General features: G+C 36.5%; 1 protein-coding gene across 2 annotated transcripts in view; it reads right to left on the reverse strand.

Moving 5' to 3' along the window:
* The window catches only part of arid5b (AT-rich interaction domain 5B), a 288,024-nt gene that overhangs the window by 181,597 nt on the left and 85,484 nt on the right, over positions 1-20,943 (reverse strand). For both annotated transcript variants that reach the window (XM_057847984.1, XM_057847985.1), the window contains exon 4: positions 2,624-2,854. In XM_057847984.1, coding sequence (XP_057703967.1) covers positions 2,624-2,854 — 231 coding nt within the window. The remainder of the gene's footprint in view (positions 1-2,623; positions 2,855-20,943) is intronic.

Here is a 20,943-nt window from a genome sequence, read left to right on the forward strand (position 1 = left end):
CGCCACGACCGAAACAAAATGGTGACGTCACGTACCGTAATGGTCAGCAACGGATCGCCGCATACGTTTCATCAACACAACATGGCCGTGTCAATAAAAAAAACAAAATCGGTCTTTATATACAGTATATATAATATATTTATATTTTTGTCTCCATCCCTGTACCCGTTTATAATGCGCACCATGATTTTACAAGTTGATTTTGGGGGAAAAAAGTGTGCATTATATTCGGGAAATTACGGTGTCCAAAAGTATTGTATTTTGTTTAATGATGGAGAATGCACTGTCCTCAAGATGCAACGTTGGGTCTGGCTGGACTGTCGCCTTGTATGACTGAGGAACATACTCAGACTTATGACATGGATCAAGGACAGCTAGAAGTTGATTCAGCTAATGTATGCGTGTTTGCATTTGTAATTAAAGTTTAGAGCTACAGTTTGTGGAGTTATGTCTGAGTGATTTACAATGAGAATTGTAAATACCTTAGCATTCGTAGAATTTAAAGCTAGCGGAGTTTTGTTTGAAAATTAGGCTAATTTCATCTACTAAATGTACATGTTGATCAGACTAGATGGACATTTGAACGCAAGTTGTTTTTGTCTAGTGTTTTATTGTCAAAATGTGTGTCGTTTTGAACATAAGTGTACATATGTGTGTTAGAGCTTTACAAATTTTCCAAAAGAAAAGGAAGTAAAAAGCTCTAAAAAGCAGAATTTCCTTGTTTGCTGTCTGTAAAGCTGAGCAACTTCACGTTTCGTGAGGACAAAGCACGTCATATTGATAAAGTAAAAAATCATATACTTTGAGATACAATAAGGTACTGTTTATACAGCGAAACGAAAAAAAAAAAATCTGGAGACAAACGGCGGACGAGACCCTGGCATCGTAAAGTCCACTATGTCGTATCCTGGGGACTACCTGTATTTTTAATCAAGAATAAGGTAGGAAAATGCTTGTCTTCATTAAATGCTTCATTGAGCGAGTGAGTCCACTCAAATCCTCTCACGCTTTGACGCTCACGCTGCTGAGAATAGCATCTCACTTACACAGCGAGTTGCCACAGCACACTACCGCGAGTGTGTAACAAGCTAAATGATGATTGACACATTCCTGCCTTTGATGTGGAGCTACCAAGCTTCTCTGGCAAGCTCAAAGCTACAAACCTGCCAATCATTGTTAACTTTAAGTAGCAAACACAAGCTGCACTTAGTTTGGTTGCACTGCTTAGCAGGAGGGAGGGTGTGGTGCTGTAACAGCATGAAGCAGAAAAACAAATATATTTTTTTCAATTAAAAACCAGATCCTTTTCAGCACTATCCGATCCTCTGAAAAATTGCACGATCAGCCCGATTTCCATTCACGTGATCGGATCGGGACATCCCTAATTTAATCATTTACAAATATTCTCTTTTCTCAGTTTGACATTTTTCCTCAAGAAGAATCCCTTGTTCAGTTTAACCTAATTATTGTGGAGGAAGTTACAAGTTTCTTTCTGAACATTCTCCAATAACAGAGTAATTTAATACAATATTCCCTTGTATTACCCTGTATACCACTGCATTTCAAATTCAAGTCATCTGCACTGATTCATAATCAGACTTCATGATGATCAACATAGCAAAAAGTCGCAATTAAAAATATCTATATTGTTATATTTTACATTATAATATTAAATGTTTTCAAACATTAATCAATTAGATATTTAACTGTACTGAGTCATCATAGTATTCTATTTTAAGCTAGTTTTGGTAAATGTCCTTTGACAACAATGACTACATCAAAGAAGGTGTTATTGTCAAAAAGAGGTAAACACATTATTTGTCTAAGTGTGCAGGTTGATGAGTGCAGACATGTTCCGGCCCTTCAAAACATTCCAGAACAGAACACTTCAGGATAGGCGAGACTGTTCAAATGTTCGACAACCCCACTTCCGGCGTCAAAAAAAAACATCATGAGCGTCACTTGAGCAAATTTAAAAGGCCAGATCCAATTTCAGCACTTATTGATGCGGCTAAAACATCATCGATCCAGACGGCACTTATGTTTGCAATGCCTGCAACTAGGTCGACCTGCCATAGAAGCTTGAAAAGCAATAAAGGATCCAGCTTCATACACAATTATTTTACTTTTTTCCTTCAAATGATGAAATGATTTTTTTACTTCACTTTTCATACATTTAAAACCCAAAACCAAGTGCTTATACAAGCCTCAATGGGAAACCCGCTCCTCAATTCCTTACATCTCAACGCATAAAAACACATGTGAATACACCACACCCCTAAATAAGCACTGACATGGCACGTATTAGAATATACTTTAAAAAAGTGCCGCAAACTCTTGTCAGTATAATTGGTACGGAAAATAATTGTATGAATGAATGAGAGAAGGATTGTTCACAATGCATAAACAGTGATTATGGCAGAAATATCCAAACAGGTTCCTGCAATTGGCTGATCATATTTCCCGTTTATGATGAAACCCATTTGCGGCAAGAGACGTCCAGTCATTTTGACTGAATTATCCCTCGCAGTCAAAATGGATTGGAAGTTATTTTTGAAACCACTAGTATTGCTTATAGGTCCTTGTCAAACACACAGGAATCTCCAACAACAGCCAGACTCACCAAACTGGTCACAGATGCTCTCGTTCTGCAGCAGCGTGGGATGCTCAAAGGTGTCACGGCAATACAGAATCCGGGTGTTGCCACCCAGCGCCGCGATGCCACCCAGTGCCAACACCGTGTGGTTGAGGAGGAGAGAGGTGGGCTGTTCCCTGAGTCGGACAAGCACCGAGCGGTAGCGGCAGTACTGCGGGTAGCTAAGGACCAGTACCTTCCTGCCGTCCTCTTCCTGGCCTGTAAAAACAACAACACAAAAAATAAAATGCAAGTCATGAGCGAATAGATTCAATGTGGGAATGTTGATATAAGTCGGAAATATACTAGGCAACAGCATAATGAGGAAAAACCCTCAATGATTGGGTGGATTTACATACTTGATTAATTTAGGCGTAGTTTAGATGAGATAAACACATCAATATTAATTAACATACTTTAACCAAAACTTGAATCCAACGCATGTGTGTGCATGATCTACTTATATACTACCAAGTTAATGAAAGAACTGTGAAAATCTGTATGGTGTGACACATGATACATTCTGTGAAATAGGATCAGGCTGCGAACAAGATGAAAATATAAAATGGTGCCAGGAAATAATAAATGTTAAAAAAAATATTTGAAAACATATTTATTAGTGCTGTCAAATTTATCGTGTTAACGGGCGGTAATTCATTTTTTAAATTAATCACGTTAAAATATTTGACGCATTTAACGCATGTGCGGAATGACCCGCTCACGCATTGCCTCAAACAGATTACAATGACGCAGTTTTTTTGCACATTGAGAGCTAAGAGGCAGGGAAAGGCGAGTGACACAGGCGTTCATTGGACCGAGCCGATTATTGGCATAAGCATCAGCAACTCCTTCACAACAAACATAAGTATCATATTCCTATCTCTCAAAAAAATATAATGTTCACAAAAAGAAAAGTGCTTCAATCTGTATTATGAGGCCCTATTCTCACACAGTTAAACAACAATGCAAAGAGAACTGGCATTCCCAATCAAAATAGCTACGCAAAATACACATAAAACTTACTCAGACTTTGGTCACACTCTATTCAAACATTTTGTTTAGCTCAACAAATACACTGTATGGCAATATTTAGTCACAATATACACACTATCAGAGGTCTCGTACGTTGTGAAGCCATCACTCAAATGATGTGGATGGACCAATAAACACGGAACTCGTCAGTCAAGGGACAAAACACACTCATTGGCTTGATTTCTAAGTCATTTAAAACTCGCCATTGACACCTTGTGGTGTATTCCAATCACTACCTTACGTAGTTAAAGACACTGTGGAAGAACGGCAGGGAGCCCGATGTGACGTCACCGCTCGGGGACGTCAACAATGGCGAGCTGCTAGTTTATTTTTTGATTGAAAATTTTACAAATTTTCTTAAAACGAAAACATTAAGAAAGGTTTTAATATAAAATTACTATATCTTGTACTAACATTTATCTTTTAAGAACTACAAGTCTTTCTATCCCTGGATCCCTTTCACAGAAAGAATGTTAATAACGTTAATGTCATCTTGTGGATTTATTGTTATAATAAACAAATACAGTACTTATGTACAGTATGTTGAATGTATGCATCCGCCTAGCATGTGCATCTTTCCATTCTAGCAATAATTTATAGAAAAATACGGTATATTTTACAGATGGTTTGAATTGCAATTAATTACAATTAATTAATTTTTAAGCTGTGATTAACTCGATTAAAATTGTAATCGTTTGACAGCCCTAATATTCATATATTATTAAAAAATTGTAATCGCCTGAGATCCCTAATATATATAAGTAATTACACGCTCAGCTGTACCCTTAAACATGGATGTAATCATGATGCAAATTACATATTAAATAGAATGTGTATTTTTTCAGAACGGAATGTCACTACTCTGTACTTATTATTGTTGAAAATAAGCGGGGGAAAATACACTTGTATAAACACAAAGATCCTTTTAAATTTCACTTGCTGTTAACTAACTGCTTTTAGTAAATGTGGTGAATATAATCTGAATATGTGTGCAAATCTGTACCCGTTTGTCTGCCAGTTTTTAAGGGTTGCTCCACTCATATTTCTCCAGCGTACAAAAGCGTCCGACTACGTGCTTGACGAGGCCGAGACAGGCAGTTGGGAACACGAATATGAATAATTCACCGTTACTCTGCCCCGCTTTTATATATATTGCCCTTGGACATGACATTCAGGGGGGATTTCCGCCGCAGACTCGTGTTTCAGGAGCAGGTAGTTTGAGCCGATTTTTTCTTTGTTATTGAGCTCCAAAGCTGATATATGTGTGACTGAAGAATTTTTTTTTGTACATTACATTTACAGCAGCTCCATTCCTGCCAATGTGAGTCCTATCTCATGGGACCACAATAAAAACAGGATCATTTAACCAATACACGGCCTCTGAGGAAGTATTTTGTTTTATTGTAGTTTGGTGGTACACATACAAAACCTGACAACAGTACAGTATTTTGGAACATATGGGTGAGTAGTACAGTGGTAACCTTTTTGGGATGCACAATGCTCATTTCAGCGTGCAAACAAGTTATCAAAACATTGAAGCTAACACATACAAAAACTTAAGAAACCGTATTTTCAGAATGTTTCGCTTGTATAAACAGTGAATTAACCTTTCAGGTTTGCCGTTTTAGCTAGTCACAGAACATTCAACCAATGCCCCAAATGACATATCCAGTGCACACTCATCCACAACCTGTGAAAAAAGCACAATGCCTGTAAATTTACAGTGTATTACTGTAAACATACGCTGCACTGACACCCTGTATGCTTTAAATATTGCTCTTCTGGTATAGTCATAGCTTGCAGGTATGGCGGTAGCTTTTGTTTCAAATGTCAAGGCTTTTATTGTATCTCTCGCTCTCCCTCTCTCGCTGGCATTGCACTTGATTACATTCAATTTGCAGAGAGCGCCGCAGGGCTTTAATAAGCATACAAAGGCATTTGCAGAGGCTTGTGCAGTTGTGAGCGCACGTTCAAAATTTCCAGTGCGACCTTTCCCAATTATAGCGCATGCATGTTAGTCCAAGCGTTCTAATTGGTCTAGGCGGGTGATTCACTGTGGTTAAATATACTGTAAATAAAAACATATTTGGCCCAAATGACAATCACGATTATTTGTAACCATTTTTGTAATCATAATTGTTCATCTTAACGAATTTACTGTCATTTGCAGCGTAGACATCAAATGCCATTTAACTGGGATGGCTGGCATCCAATTATCATGTTTCAATGCCATTGATAGTGATAGACTTCAAATCCGTTTTGACGTAAAGGGCTGGCAGCGATCATTTGCCAGTAATTTATTAAATGAATTTACATTAAAACCGTTTCAACAGTAAGGAGGTTGTTGACCTGTTTCCTTAGTTTCAGTATCGCAAGTGTTTATATGGCACAGTTACTGTGCAGTCATTGCTAAAAAGGCTCACTTATAAAGCAGATTGTTTGGTTTGTTGATCACGGTTAATGTCAAACCAACAAAACCATGTTTTTTTTAGCGCTTTACTTTTTCTGTATGTTTTTGTTGAACAGTGCAAAATTGTATAGATTTTTAGAATGAATTATTATGAAAAAGAAAAATGTACCTAAGAAATAAAAAGTTGAACCATAAAAAGACAGTGATTATGTTAAAGTTTAACACGTAATTATCACTAATTGATTTCTATCATTCTCTGCAAGTGTATGCGTTTTCAAATAATCACTTCTACACCACTTTTAGGAAATCGCAACTAATAAGCTGGCTGGCAACTCTCATGGGCTTTGGAGGTTACCTCGTGCTCGTGGGCACCAAGATGGTTGGTTAGCCCTGCTCTAGATTATGCAAGAACTTCTTTTAGAATGGTACAAAAGATTGCCTTTCCTCATCATTTCAATAGAATGAATCATTTCCAACAATGAAAATGGGTAACATTTTGCACGAATACTTCTTACCGCTTTCCTGTGGCAAGTTTCAGCAATAAAAATTCACTTTGGCAAAGTTATGAATAATTTGGAGGCTTAACTGTACATTCAGAGGATCCCTACGTAAGTTGGCCCCATTAAAATAGATATTAAAAATGTTCACATTTGTATAAAGAAAATTGTGTGTGAATGTGTGTGCAAGCGTCACACATCTCTTGTCACACAAAAACACGTTAGTATTGTTATTTATTGATGGCACACGCTCTGTTTGATTGATGCTGTTTTGTTTACAGCGTCGAGTCGCTCTCAATTAGCGGAACGTTCTGGTACATTTTGTCTCATGCCAGATAGTACAAACTATGACTCATGAAAATTTAATAACTTTATCTAATTGTTTATGTAATAACACCTAATAGGAAAAATTGCCATCATTCCCCATCCCAAATCCCCCCTCCTTTTCCACTTCCATGTTGTGTCAATGGCAGATGCCGTTCAACCTTCCCTTTGGTTGAGTTTCAATATCACGGAAGGCAAAAGCCAGAAAGCATGTGTACGTGCAAGCAAGAGTAGGTGCATCATGAGTCAGAAGTGTGTTATATATCATGAGAGGAAGCTAAATGGGAAGGGGGTGAGCTCACGGATCGAATCGATATGCTTAGACGGTCTGCGGGGACAACAGTAGAATAGCAAACACCAATACAGTGGCACCTCAAGATACAAAAACAATCGTTTTGGAGTGGGCTTTCGTATCATGATTTGTTTCTTATAATGAATCGCGTTTTACATGTAAATCGCCTAATTCGTTCCAAGCTGTACTAAAAACACCATATACATTAGGCCTGAACGATATTGGAAAAAACTATTGTTGCGATTTTTTTTAGGTTTGCAATATATTGCGATATTATATTGCGATATTAAAAAAAAAAAAAGATCTATCTTTTTTAAAGAAATTTTCAATAAATGACTTGAATAGCTGTTTGGAAATACTTTACATAACACACCGTGACCACAGTGTATTCATATAATACCGTTTAATTTGTGAATGATGAAGATTTCTGTATGAAGGTATCCAGGAAGTCATGTCTGCACAAAATAGATCATTTATTGAATACAATATTTTACACTTCAACAGCAGCAAATACATTAAATGATAAATAAAAGAGCAGGTGCATTAGTCCCCTAAGTTTTTGACAAAATATAACAATAAATAAAAACTTCTGTAAAATAACAACAAAGTTGTCAACATATTTGAACAAAAATATTAAATATGACAAATAAAAGAGTTGTTCACAAACTATAACAATAAATAAAAACCTCAGTAAAACAACAAAGTTGTCAACATATTTGAACAAAAATATTTTTCAAGACTACAGTTACAGTTAGACTTCACTTTGATGGTTAATGCAGTTATTGCAATATTGTTGTTTTATCACAATAGATTTGTTTATTTACATTTCAAAAACCAAAAGCCATTCATTTACGAATGTGATTGCACTTTAGGTTACATATTTGAATGTTCCGTTATTAAGATTTGAATGAGGCAAAATAACATACTTTTTCTCTCAAATATATAGTTATAATCATTTGTTTCAGATGTACTGTAATTATTTTCTGTATAAAAATTAATTTGGTGTTCAAAAAGTCTTTTTTCAAACTTGAGTCTTGAAAAAGAGGGGGTCGTCTTATAATCAGGGTCGTCTTATATTCGGCCAAAACGGTAATAAAAATAAGAAAAGGACAAAAACTATTTTTAGAGGTTAATGTGAGCCATGTCTTTTTGTGTAAATATCTACAACACAATGTGGACACATGTAGCTAATTAATGAAAATAAATGTTTTGTCAAATTTGGTGAGTGTGGCTTATAGTGGGTGCGCCTTATAGTCGGAAAATTTAAGTATTTTAAAAATCCTGCTTTATTTTCATTGTTAAACAGTGCATCACACAGACCCATGAACATTTGTGGTGCACCAAAGAATCAAACATAACAAGAGGGTAAAGCACTTTTTACTTACTCGTCTGAAAGAAGAACGAGCTTGTGGTCACTGGAAGAATATTTTTAAGATTGCATGAATGTAAATTACAGCAAATTACACCAGCCACATTCAATGCTTTCACTCATTTTGCTGTCAGCATTTTATGTTTCAAGCCACATTGCTCCAATAAAATTCCAATATGCGTCATTGCAACTTCAAGAGAAACGTTATCAGCCTGTGTGACATGGAAAGGATCTGGTATGTCAAATTTAAAATGCTGCCATAATCAGCATAATCAGATTCCATATTGGGATTACGCTGCTTTCAGATTGTAAATTTACATCAGAACAGAAAAGTTTTGTGAAATGTGTATGGTTCTTCAATCATGTCCTAAAATATAGATTGGGTTTATGTAATTTTTAATAACTTTTTTTTTTAAGTAAAAATTGTTATTATACGCTGTTGAATCTTTGTTGTACTTATGTCCAATACTGTGTCAATGTTTACACTTGGTAATTAAGGGTATTTATTACATGGGTTTTGCACTTTATCAACTTGGATGTATGGATGCTCCAAACAAAGTTTCGTTGTGCATTTTGTAACATTGACAATAAATATTCTGAATATGAATCTTATACAATTTTAATATTATTGTTTTGTTAACAATTAAACAAAACGTGAGTTGTACTCACAATTTCATAGGCTATTATAATGTTTACATAGCGAGATTACGAGTTGTCACTTAACTGCAGTATATACACGAATTTTGCATTGCAAAATGATATAAAGAAAAAATGTAATATAGTGTATTACAATTATAAAAAAATATATTTTTGTCAGGCACAAAATGTTTCAATTACTGGAAAATGCACTTATATATTCTACTTTGAACTAGTACATTTTTTAAAAAGAATATATGTAATGGAATAAAATTAATATGTTCGGGAAATAGCACACAATATCACCCTTTTTCATTTTTATATATTTTTAAATTTCGTCACCATCTTAATTCCATTTCTTAATTATTTAAAAAAATGTTAAAAACTGTTTGTGAATATAAAAACTTTATCAAATAGTTAATTTTTTTAAGTTTCCTGAAAAAGCTGAAAAACTTCATTTAGGCGATTATTTTAAGCCAGAAATATGATATTCAGGTCAAAAAGAACATTCTCGTAAGCCACAAACTATTAACATTCCCAAATAATTTAACTATACAATTGGAACATTAATAATACCACATAATATTTATACTAACGTTTACGTATAAATAGTCACAAATTGCCGGATTTTTTTGTTTGTTTGTTTTTTTAAACAAGCCTTACTAGGAAGTTGCGCGCACACACACCCACCCACCAACACACAAGCCAACTATTTACCAGACCCACACAGATAATAAACTATTATGATGTCTAGTGGCTTGGTTGGTTCCATATAACCGCAGTTTGATAGGACCGTGTATTTTTGTCCTAAGAACATACTAACGTTTGCTCTTTACTGCACACGACTAATGGCTTTCAGGAGATTTTCATTAAGAGGAATAACTGCTCGTTCATGTTGCATGCTTAGAAGAGGAGCAGAAACGTTTGCTTTGATTGCAGAGTAGAATTTAATGCGATCACATAACATCTAAAAAAAGCAGAATTGCGCTCGTGTGTATGTCTAATACGTTCTATAAGCTATTACAGTTTAGCTTCCTTATGAATGTGCTCCTTTTATGTCTTGGAAGCTGCTGATTATATATGATGGAAATGTGCACACTCAGTCTCATGACAGCTTACGCGGCTAATAACTAGCACTCTGCTGTTGCGGTGTAATGTGATAAAACATTGTGGCAAATACGCTCAAGTCAAATGTTGGATCAAAAGGAAACTTGTGCCAGCATAAAACAGGGTTGGATAATTATTTAGTTAAGCAGAATTGTGAATGCAGGATAAGCATGAACAGCTAGCCTTGTGTTGTCTAAATCAATATTGTCACAATGATAAAACCTGAAGAAACTGCCATATGGATGGTAGATAGAGCCAAGATGGCTTGTATAAGCCAATGTGAACACTCAATTTCTTTAACTAATCAATTAACTTGTCTTTAGAGCTTTTGTATCATATTAGCTTGTTGTCGACGGCACGAGATAGTCTTCGTGCTTTGTACAAGGCATTGTGGTCAAGTCAAATCCAGATAAGAGACCTGGAAGCGGACACTCGTGTTTCCAAAATGAATTCCGGTGTGGTTTGAATTATTGGCTGCTGTCATAATGTTTTAATTTGCTTGACCTTGTCGTCCCTTAAGAAAAAAAAAAAAAACAGTTTCTTCTTTGTGTTGTTAGAGAAAAAAAAACCTCAGCAAATGCATTTGTTCACACGTTTGTGTGAAACAGAAGTGCTTGTGAGATGAGTCAAGATATTCCTTTGAAAATCAGCCAGCGATATACTAAACAATATGTTGACAGTCTGATGATAAAAAAAGAGTAGTATCAAATGCGCCACCTGTCACAAGGTGGTAAGCTTAAAACAAAATTTGATATTCATTCAGAGGGTGATCTCATTGTCAAGAGGCAGTGAACCTCCAAAGCTTAAGCGGGTAGACATTTTCCCTCTCTTGCGATCAAAGTACATAATCAAAAGCTCAGATTGTTGAATGTCTAAAATATTTTCCTGTGTGATTAGACTGTGGTGTAAGGTGCTTACTAGTGTTATATTCCCACTGACCTGCTCAGAAAAATTTTTTAATTCATCATATTATATATCATATCATACATCAATTATTAGGGATGTCCTGACTGTATATTTTTGCACCCAAGTCAGAGTCAGCTGATTTTGAGAATCTGCCGATACAGAGTCCCGATCCAATACGGAGAAAAACAGTTATTATTCTTTTTTTTTCCCAAGTTGCGAACATGTTGCAGTACTCTACTGTTTACGTCAAACTTATATGTTTTTGTTTCTTTGGGCCAGGGTTCAGCAAATCTGGACCTCGATGCCATCTGTCCTGTCGTGTTTTCCACGTCTCTCTCCCCTAACACACCTGAATCAAATGATTATGTCACCAGCAATCTCTCCAGAAGCCTGATAATGATCCTGATTATTTGATTCAGGTGTGCTGAAGGAGGGAGACAAGGAAAACACGACAGGAAAAGTGGCTCGAGGTCCGGATTTAGTGAATCCTGCTTTAGCCGATGCCATTGTATTTCTGGATTATTTTGTTACGTTTTAGCCCTCGAAATATATTGTTTTTAAGTAATTAAAAACCTGATCCGCTTCATCTGATTCCGAACCTCTGAAAAATGGCCTGATTTCCGATCAGGTGGTAGGATCAGGGACATCTCTATCAATTATAGTCAGAAAAGGATGTTTTAAAGGATGTTTGAAAGATTATCTTCAGTGATTATCCTGTGCTGAACGGTGTGTTCAGAGTAGGATTGGGAACCACTTGGTACCTCACGATACGATACGATTTGCCATACAAAGCTCACGATAATGATGATCTGACGATATGGCGATACAACGATTATCGATACATTGGTCAGGAAATCATTCTAGGATATTCTACAAACAACTAATAGTCAGAATACCAAGCTTCCACTGTGAATGAGTTTATCACTAGTAGATGTCCAATCCATTTGAACTGGGAGGGTGGCAGCGAATGAACGAATGCCACTTCAAATGGATTGATCGTCTATGGCCGTCAGTGGCAGCAAATGCCAGGCAATTAGGTAATTTAGGGCCATTTAAGATGATTTAACTGTTGATTTTCAGTTACTTCCTGTTTATTTTGGGGTATTTAATGGGTCACTTTCTGTTTATTTTGAGTTACAGAACTGGAAGTGACCTGGGAATCACCTGAATGAATAGGAAGTGACTCAAACTCAACAGGAAATGACCTGTAAATGCCCTAATATGAACAGCAAGTGATCTGTAAATGCCGCAGAGTTAACTGAGACACTATCATGGTGGAAGATTTTGGTAGCAACTTGTTGGTTCCTTTTTTTTTTTTTTTTTAATATTGACACATTTTTAAAACGATATCTCAATATTTGGCAGGAGCATATAGAGATCCTTTTGGGATACAAAGTATCACAATATATCACCATTTCTATATTTTGTCACACCCGTAGTTCAGAGTGATTTTTTTCCTACTTAGTCTGCTCAGTAAACGGTTGGGGTCAATAATAATAAATGTTAAATTGTTCAATATTTAAAGCAGCAAACAAATATACTAATAATCTGGCCTCAATGATACATTTCCTCTGCGAGAGTGTGTATGAGGGTTAAGGTTTCTTTTTCTTCCCCGATTTGCTCGCTATCAATTGCCATGACCTCGTTATGCCAAAGGCACAATCAATGACAGGCAAATGCTGCTTTTTGTCCCTTTGGATACCAAGTCAACTGTGGTCTTACCACATCCTGTTCAGATTAGTGTAATGAACGGTTTATTTAAATCATGCTCCAAGCTACTAACATGTGAAACACATATTTGAAAGAGGGGTGTAAACATTATGTTAGTGAGTCAATTTTTAGTACTTACCTTAAATTTCAGGTTTGGGACTTTTGTGTAAACAGATACAGATTTAAAGCTGCTTCGCCGACAAGGTTAAAAACTGCCAGTAGTGAGTTTTACAAAAAATCGATGAGTCTCAAATAATGGCTGCAATGCATACTGTAGAGTGTTGGTTTGAACAGGCGGAATTAAAAGATATTTGTTATACTACCAAAAATAATAACTTGAACACTGACAACCAATAAGCCAGAGACCGAGCATGTGGTGAGAGCTAATTTCAATCAAGTGGGAACAAGTGGCACACTTCTGCATCTTACCCAAAAATCTGATGCTGTTAGGATTTCGGTTTGTTGTTGTTGTCAGTTGTGTTTTGGATTCTTGAGGTTTGTGCCCTAGTGTGTCATGTTCTTCGGTGATTGCCCATTTATTTCACTTATAGTGCCTGCTCCTTGTGTGTCGACCAATCGACTGCATCTCATGTCGCCCACTTCCACCTGTGCCCCTTGTCGCGTTACCCTATGTCTGTTTCCTGTGCAGTCCATTTTCGTTGCGTCATCGTCAGTGTCTGAGTCTGTGTCTTTTGTGTTCCTATGCCCTCGTTCTGCCTTGGTTCAATTAAATTCCAATTTGATATTACTAAACTGGTTTGTACTTTGGATTTTGTTTGACCTTTAAACGGTACATAACACCGAAAATGAAATCTTAGCATTATTATTGGAGTTAAAGTGATAAATTGAGACAATTGAACTACATACAACAATTGGGCAAAGCACGGATGACGAGAAATTAGTCCTTACATTTGCCGTTTAGCTAATCCGGTCATCATTGCGCAACAGTGCCACTATCTTGGTGATGATGTATGTCACTGGATGAACAAATTTAGCGTATTTAGCATTCAGTCGGATGGGGGAGGTAGTATTTTTTAGCGATTCTGGCTCAAGTGTGGATCTTTCCAAGCATATGGTTGTTGAGGAAGCCTGTGGCATACAGCCATATACGTTTGAGCCATAATTGGAGTAGGAAGAAGATTCAAAACAAGAAAACAGTGACAGAGACAACAAACTCAAGGCTTTCTCCCTAGACGAAGAGAGCAGACTGAGGAACACTGAATGTCATCATTGTTTGCATCTCTCTACTCCAATATTACAACAGGATATTCTTTGTACAATTATTGATGCCAGCCTCATTAGGCTTCATGTTATTACCGTATTGGCCCGAAAATAAGACAGCCCTGATTATAAGACGACCCCCTCTTTTTCAAGACTCAAGTTTGAAAAAAGACTTTTTGAACACCAAATTAATTTTTATACAGAAATTAATTACAGTGCATCTGAAATAAATGATTATACCAATATATTTGAGAGAAAAAGCATGTTATTTTGCCTCATTCAAATCTTAATATCTGAACATTTAAATATGTAAACTAAAGTGCAATCACATTCGTAAATGAATGGCTTTTGGTTTTTGAAATGTAAATAAACAAATCTATTGTGATAAAACAACAAAATTGCAATAACTGCATTAACCATCAAAGTGAAGTCTAACTGTAACTGTAGTCTTGAAAAATCTTGAAACAAATATGAATAAGGAAAAACATTGCAATAAAATAATGCAAACTCGTTAAACTAGTAGCTGAGATCTGTTATGACAGAACATCGCTTCAATGATATCTGGCGTCATCTAACGTCGTGAATGGGTATAATGTCTAGACCGCGAATATAAAACGACCCCCTATTTTCAATCTTATTTCAATGCAAAAAACACCGTCTTATATTCGGCCCAATACGGTATTCCCTGACTGCAATATAAACAGTCTTTTCATGACAAATATGGTCTTGTGCTAAATGGAATATGAAATATGACAAATGTAAGGATGTTACAGGAGGATACTTATTGCTGACAAAATGTTGCCAGTAAAAAACTCAATTGCTACTCTACCTGAAGGTGATGATATACAATAGTAGATTAGTCCATATTTCCATTTCTATCAAGATGATTTAGGTCTGTGGAAACTGTGGAAAAAAATAAAAGTTCTGAAACAATTGTTGTGGTCCAGTTTGTTGTTGCCATAACCTTAATTTTGTGTTGAATGTGTTTTCCGCTTCTGTGACTAGGTCAGAGTTATTGCGTCATCCTATTAGCAAACGAGCAGGAAAGAAAAAATTTTTAAAAAGAGGCCCATAGTTGGGGTAACTTGTCAGTGACAAGTTTACGAGAGTGGCGACAAAGCTGAGGCAGCAGAAGCCTCTGGTGTGCATTCCGCCCCGCGCCCCCTAGCTCTGCTTTTATTGCAGGTTAGTGTAGGTCAAACTTTAAAAAAAAAAAAATTTTTTTTTAAGTGTCATCCTTAAGATCCTGCAATGCACCTTGATGGTGTAGTACATTATGTCTCCTTTGCCTCATAAACTCATTTATCCCCTTCCTATTCTTAATGACCGCCTTCCACACAAATGTGACTTATGTGAGAGCCTTCGGGTTTTTTAAATTCTTTGTATACATACAGTTGTCTTTCAAGTTCATGTTCATCCATCAAGCGGGAATTGAACAATCAATAGAATCTGAATGTTGTAGAATTAAGACATAAGTTTATTAATTAACGTAATAGGTGGTAAGTAATGTACGTACAACTGTGCACAAATACAATCATCCTGATTTAATTTTACAAATTGTCATCATGACTTGGTGAAGCGGTGTCACTATCAAACAAATGCAGAATGCAAGCACCGGACTACACTGTTTGAGAAACTATCAAAGCCAAAAGTTTAGCAAAACTGCAGTGAGTTTTGTTGGATTCACAGATTAGATTTTGCTGTATTTTTAACACAACAAATTGACCAGATTTTTTAAAGACTGTATCAAACCAACTGCCAACCCTTCAAAGTGGCCGATCCATTTCTTAACGATAATTTCTCTCCAAACAATACACACAGTCCATGTTTCAAATGTTCCACAGTTATTTCCACCATTAAACACGCTGCTGTAGTACGCAAATATGTCGACAAGCAAGCTAAGTGGCAGCCATGTTAACAGGAAAGAGCGTGCAAAGCAATAAAAGAGTTATACAGTCACAGAGCTGCAGTGGAGCACAGCTGTTCTACTATCTGGCAGCGGCTTTGTTTTCAATTTGACACCCAGTATGCTCTTTCATGGTCTCGGCACTTACATCAACAGCTTTTTGTTAGTACAATGTGCTTTACAGAACAAATCAGATATGTATTTAGATTTCTTTTACGAAATGAAAACAGATCAAACATATTGCCAAAGATTATATAGGTTATCATTCTAACCAATGTCCTTTCACGCGCTAATACGCACAGCTCTTCCGCTCATGACTTAAAAGCTAAACAGTGTGAATATCCTATATTAGAATGGTAATGGTAAAACTTAATTTTGTGTTTTAATGGCCAAAGTGGGGCACGTTGAGGCGGCATGACGAACGCTTATGGCTATCCATCATGGTTGTTTTTGAGCATGTTTGGATGAAACACAGCGATTAACCTCATGGTGCCATGCGCAGCTCTCGTAGCCGCTCGAGACGCACTATACACCGGCAAAAGCACACAGCAGCTCAGGGTGGAATCCCCATGTCAAGCGAAAATTAACAAAATGTGGCACTCTGAGGCGAATTGTAGCATTTATTGTTATTTATTGAGCTGCAATGGACAGTTAAGCTGTAAATTAATGTGTGGAAAGAAAGAATTAATGCTTCCAAGCACCACGAACACCTCCGGCATGGAGGCGCAGGTTGCTTCGTTTTTTTTTACATTATGCACAACTCAGATTTTATATTTATCTTGCAATAATCTAATTGCAACATGTATTTGTTACATGTTTTGATGCATTTTTATGCAGTATAAAAGATTTGTGTCTCTACTTACAGAATTTTCAAGTTAAGAACTACTTCCAGAACCAGTTAATTTCATAATTAGAGGTACCACTGTACAGTAGCTAGTACAAACAGCTAATAGGAAAATAGTAATTGGTATTTTTACAGATTACCGAGTTGTGGCATAAAATCTTGTCCATTTCGTCTGCCATTGATTATTAAGGCTTATTTGATTCATTTGCTGCAACTGACAGTAAAAGACTTAAATGTATTTTAACTGGGAGAGCTGACAATGAATGGATCAACTCGTTGGCTGCCATTGGCGGCGTTAAAACGTATTCATTTAAATCCATCAAACCTGGGGTGGGCTGGCCATGAGTCAAGGGAATTTTTATTCAATTCCGGAACGTGTGGCATTTGCATTTTGTTTATTAAGATATATTTTTTGTTTGTTATTAAAATGTAACCATAGAGTGGATATTACTTGGACTTCAAGACCATTTGTGTGATTTGAGGCTCTAGCACCTGGAGAAAGGGGCTTATACTGAACATGATGCGCTAGTAGACATGCAGAAATGCACTCATCCGAATAGTGAGTGTGTTTATGTGAGCTGACAAGAGCCCTCCATGCATGTAGGCTCCTGTTCTTAATTACAGCAAAGCGCTAAAGTGCTCTCATTTGTTTCAGCACAGGAAGGGGTGGGGGGATAGAGAGAAAAAACATATTTATCATTTTCACCTCAGTTTAAATAGCAAACGAGCAAAAATTCTGCTCGATTTGATCGCTGCAAAACTACAAGTATTAAACGCTGCATGTCGGCAGAGGAGAGAAGAAGAGACGACACGAGCACTTTTCCTCCAGTTGATTTATGTGATTCTATTACATTAAACATTCTTTCCCCCGAGCGGGCTCAGCTCCCTAGCAACCGTCGCTGGCGGTGGTTCTAATGTGTCTGGCGCGGGGCCAGCCCAACGCCGCCTCGCCTTATTGATTGCCAGATTGAAAAGTTTGCATTTAATAGGCCCTGTAATACATGGAGGAGTTATTCAGCAGGGTTTCGCCTGTCAAAAATAAATCTATGAAAAATAAATAAATTAATTTTAAAAAAACACACAAGTTGTTTCTTTTTTTTTTTTTTTGATATCACAAAAAAGGGCCCCGGAATGAAAACACAGCTGCGTCAGCGAAAGAGAAGTTGTTTTTGACAAGCTTGGGAGGGATGAAAATCTGTGTTTGCAGTGGGCTTTTGTGTAGTAATGGAGTGGTCGTTCTGTGTGTCCCCCCAGCCCCCTCCCACAAACTTCTTCTCGGACAGGACGACTGCTGAGTTTGGAAGGGGTCAATCCGCTTATAGTACGGTCACTTATGCGAGAGTAAAAACAAGCTGCACTGCGTGGTCCCCTGAATAAGTGCAAAATACCACTGGGAGCAAATTTAATCAACCATCTTGTGTGTCACTACAACAGTGAATCTACTGGATCCTACAATGGGCGGTTCATATGCTTCTTATAAAACGTTATCGTGGATCAGTTTTCGGGTGAAATATTAGGAAGAGGCCATAATAGACTAGTCAAGTTAATTTGACTTAACTTGGAACGGACATTCAACTAGGGCTTGGCAAGCTGTCAAAAAGAATAATAATTCACATCACTTTTTTTTTTCCCATGTCATCCAATCTCGGCTATTTTCACAATCTTTGTTAAACTTGGCTTTTGTGTTGTTACAAAGATGAAATGCATTTTGAATTTTAGTGCACAATATGTGTATATTTTGTTATTTGTGATGAATTTTTAGCGTTATGGTGTACCACACCTAGAGTGTAATGAATAACATGAAAACAACATAGGGCTCTTCGTGAGGGACTTTTCAACTCTGCTTAACTTCTTTGCATCTACATATGGATGATTAAATATGATCCGAGGTGGGTAGAGTAGCCAAAAAAAATTTACTCAAGTAAGAGTAGTGTTACTTCAAAATAACATTACTCAAGTGAAAGTAGTACAATAATTCATTACATAACCACATTAAACCAAAGAAATACACACAGAAAAAAAATCATTCAATTCTGGCAAGAAAAAAAAAAGAAGAAATGAAGCATTATTCGTCCAAAGAGCATGAGTGCCCTCTAGTGGATAAAATAGTTCCTAGTTTGAATAGTGAATAGTTCCTTCACAGTATTATGAAATTAAAAGGATCATATCTCCGATTTTCCATGATCAATCGGTGCCAAATAAAATCTGTGAGAGAGGTTTAAATCCGCGCTTTCGAGTCATATTGAGGGCAGCGCTGTATGTCAAATACTTCATTTTTTTACAGTGCTTTAAGGACGCCACATGATTGAATAGGCTGGCGTGATCATAGAACGGCAAGCTTGCGTCAGATTGATTTAAGGTTTAATCATGTGATTATTGTTGCGACGTCTCGTTGGTGAAATTGGTAAAGCTACTCTTGGCATCGCTGGGAAAAAAATAAATAAATTTAATATGTTGAATAAAGAGGAGAAATGTAACGACTCTTGTGTAGCCCAAAGTAGCGGAGTAAGAGTAACATTTTTTCTTCACAAATCTACTCAAGTAAAAAGTAAGGCTCAGTAAAACTACTCTAGTTAGAAGTGCATTTTTCTCTATAAGTTACTCGAATAAATGTAACGGAGTACACATAACGCGTACTACCGACTCTGAATATGACAAAGCTGATCAATGAGATTGATCTCCAAAAAAAATCTTCAGTTCCAGCCTAAAATTACCTAGAGCAGAAAACACATAATTCTTAAAACGCAGTTTCTGCTCCTACAGTCCCCTTTTAAATAAACTACTGGATTTTAAGCCAAAAAGAATTGTTGCATTTGATAGAACAATATGTCTATATGGTGCCATAGCATTTTCATGACACAACTTGCCCCCGAACTATTTTGAATTTGTCATTTTTACCTTGAGACCCCCATTTATGGACACATCACAACTGCTTTTGTTTCAACAGACCCATAAAAAGACGGTAAGTAATGATATTTATTATTCGAAATATCTATCATTTTTAGCTTAAATCCTTAATTGATGTCTAATATTTAGTTTTAAAAAGAAAAACAACTTTAAAAAGTTATTAACTCACGTATCTTAAAGCTTTTAAACAAATTACGTTACGATGAAAAAAATTGTCGGTAAATACGTCACGGATAGATTTTTGTTTTTTTGTCTATTACTGTAGCATTTTCTCAATATTTTACATGATAAATAATCGAACAAAAAAAAGAAAAATGTTTGGAACATATATATAGGAAAATATTTGAAAAAGAAAACGTTGACCACTCTTTTTGTCAGTGGCTTTCGTCTTGCACCCTATACGAAATGACACGGTAATTCATAGCTATGTCTTTACACTTTGTAATACATGCTACAGAGAGTTTTTGGATCGAAACAAGGTAAGTACACAATATTTGGTTAAAATCATCCATCCATTTTTTATTTGTGATTTATTATTGTTATTTATGTGGTTATTTGTACTTTTAAAAGAATTTAGGTGTTCCAAAACGTTTTTGTGAATTAATAACTGTCAATGAAAATTTAATTGCTTGTTTAAAAAAAAAAAAAAAAAAGTTAGTACAAAAATTATTAGACTAGTCGATTGATCGTTTAAAAAAGTCTGCAGACAAAGCGGGAGAAAAATAATCATTCTACTGCACAAGACAAAAATATTTGACCATCATTCACCACAAACTTCCCCACTGAACGAGAATATTTGACTTTTCTATCCATCAATGGTAGTGAATAAGTAACATGCATGACAGACTATTTAGTTTTCCCTCGTATGTAGCCAAATAAACCATCATTTTCATATAAAAAACACCTCTAGAAAGGACACTCTGTCCTCTTCTTTGCATCCAGGTGATGACATTCTATCCACTGCGACGGCCGCCCTCCTTTGTCACGTACAAACTCAATTGAGCAGCTGTGATCCGACATCTCGGAAGATTGTCAGCAAGGCAAAGCGTCACCACCCCACCCGCAGAGGTTTGGCCACCTATCTCCAAATCTCCACCCCATCGTCAGAAAATGACATGTTCGCCTTCAAAAACGCTTGTTTAACAGG

The sequence above is a fragment of the Corythoichthys intestinalis genome, chromosome 10 (genome assembly GCF_030265065.1).
Source record: "Corythoichthys intestinalis isolate RoL2023-P3 chromosome 10, ASM3026506v1, whole genome shotgun sequence".
Lineage (NCBI taxonomy): Eukaryota > Metazoa > Chordata > Actinopteri > Syngnathiformes > Syngnathidae > Corythoichthys > Corythoichthys intestinalis.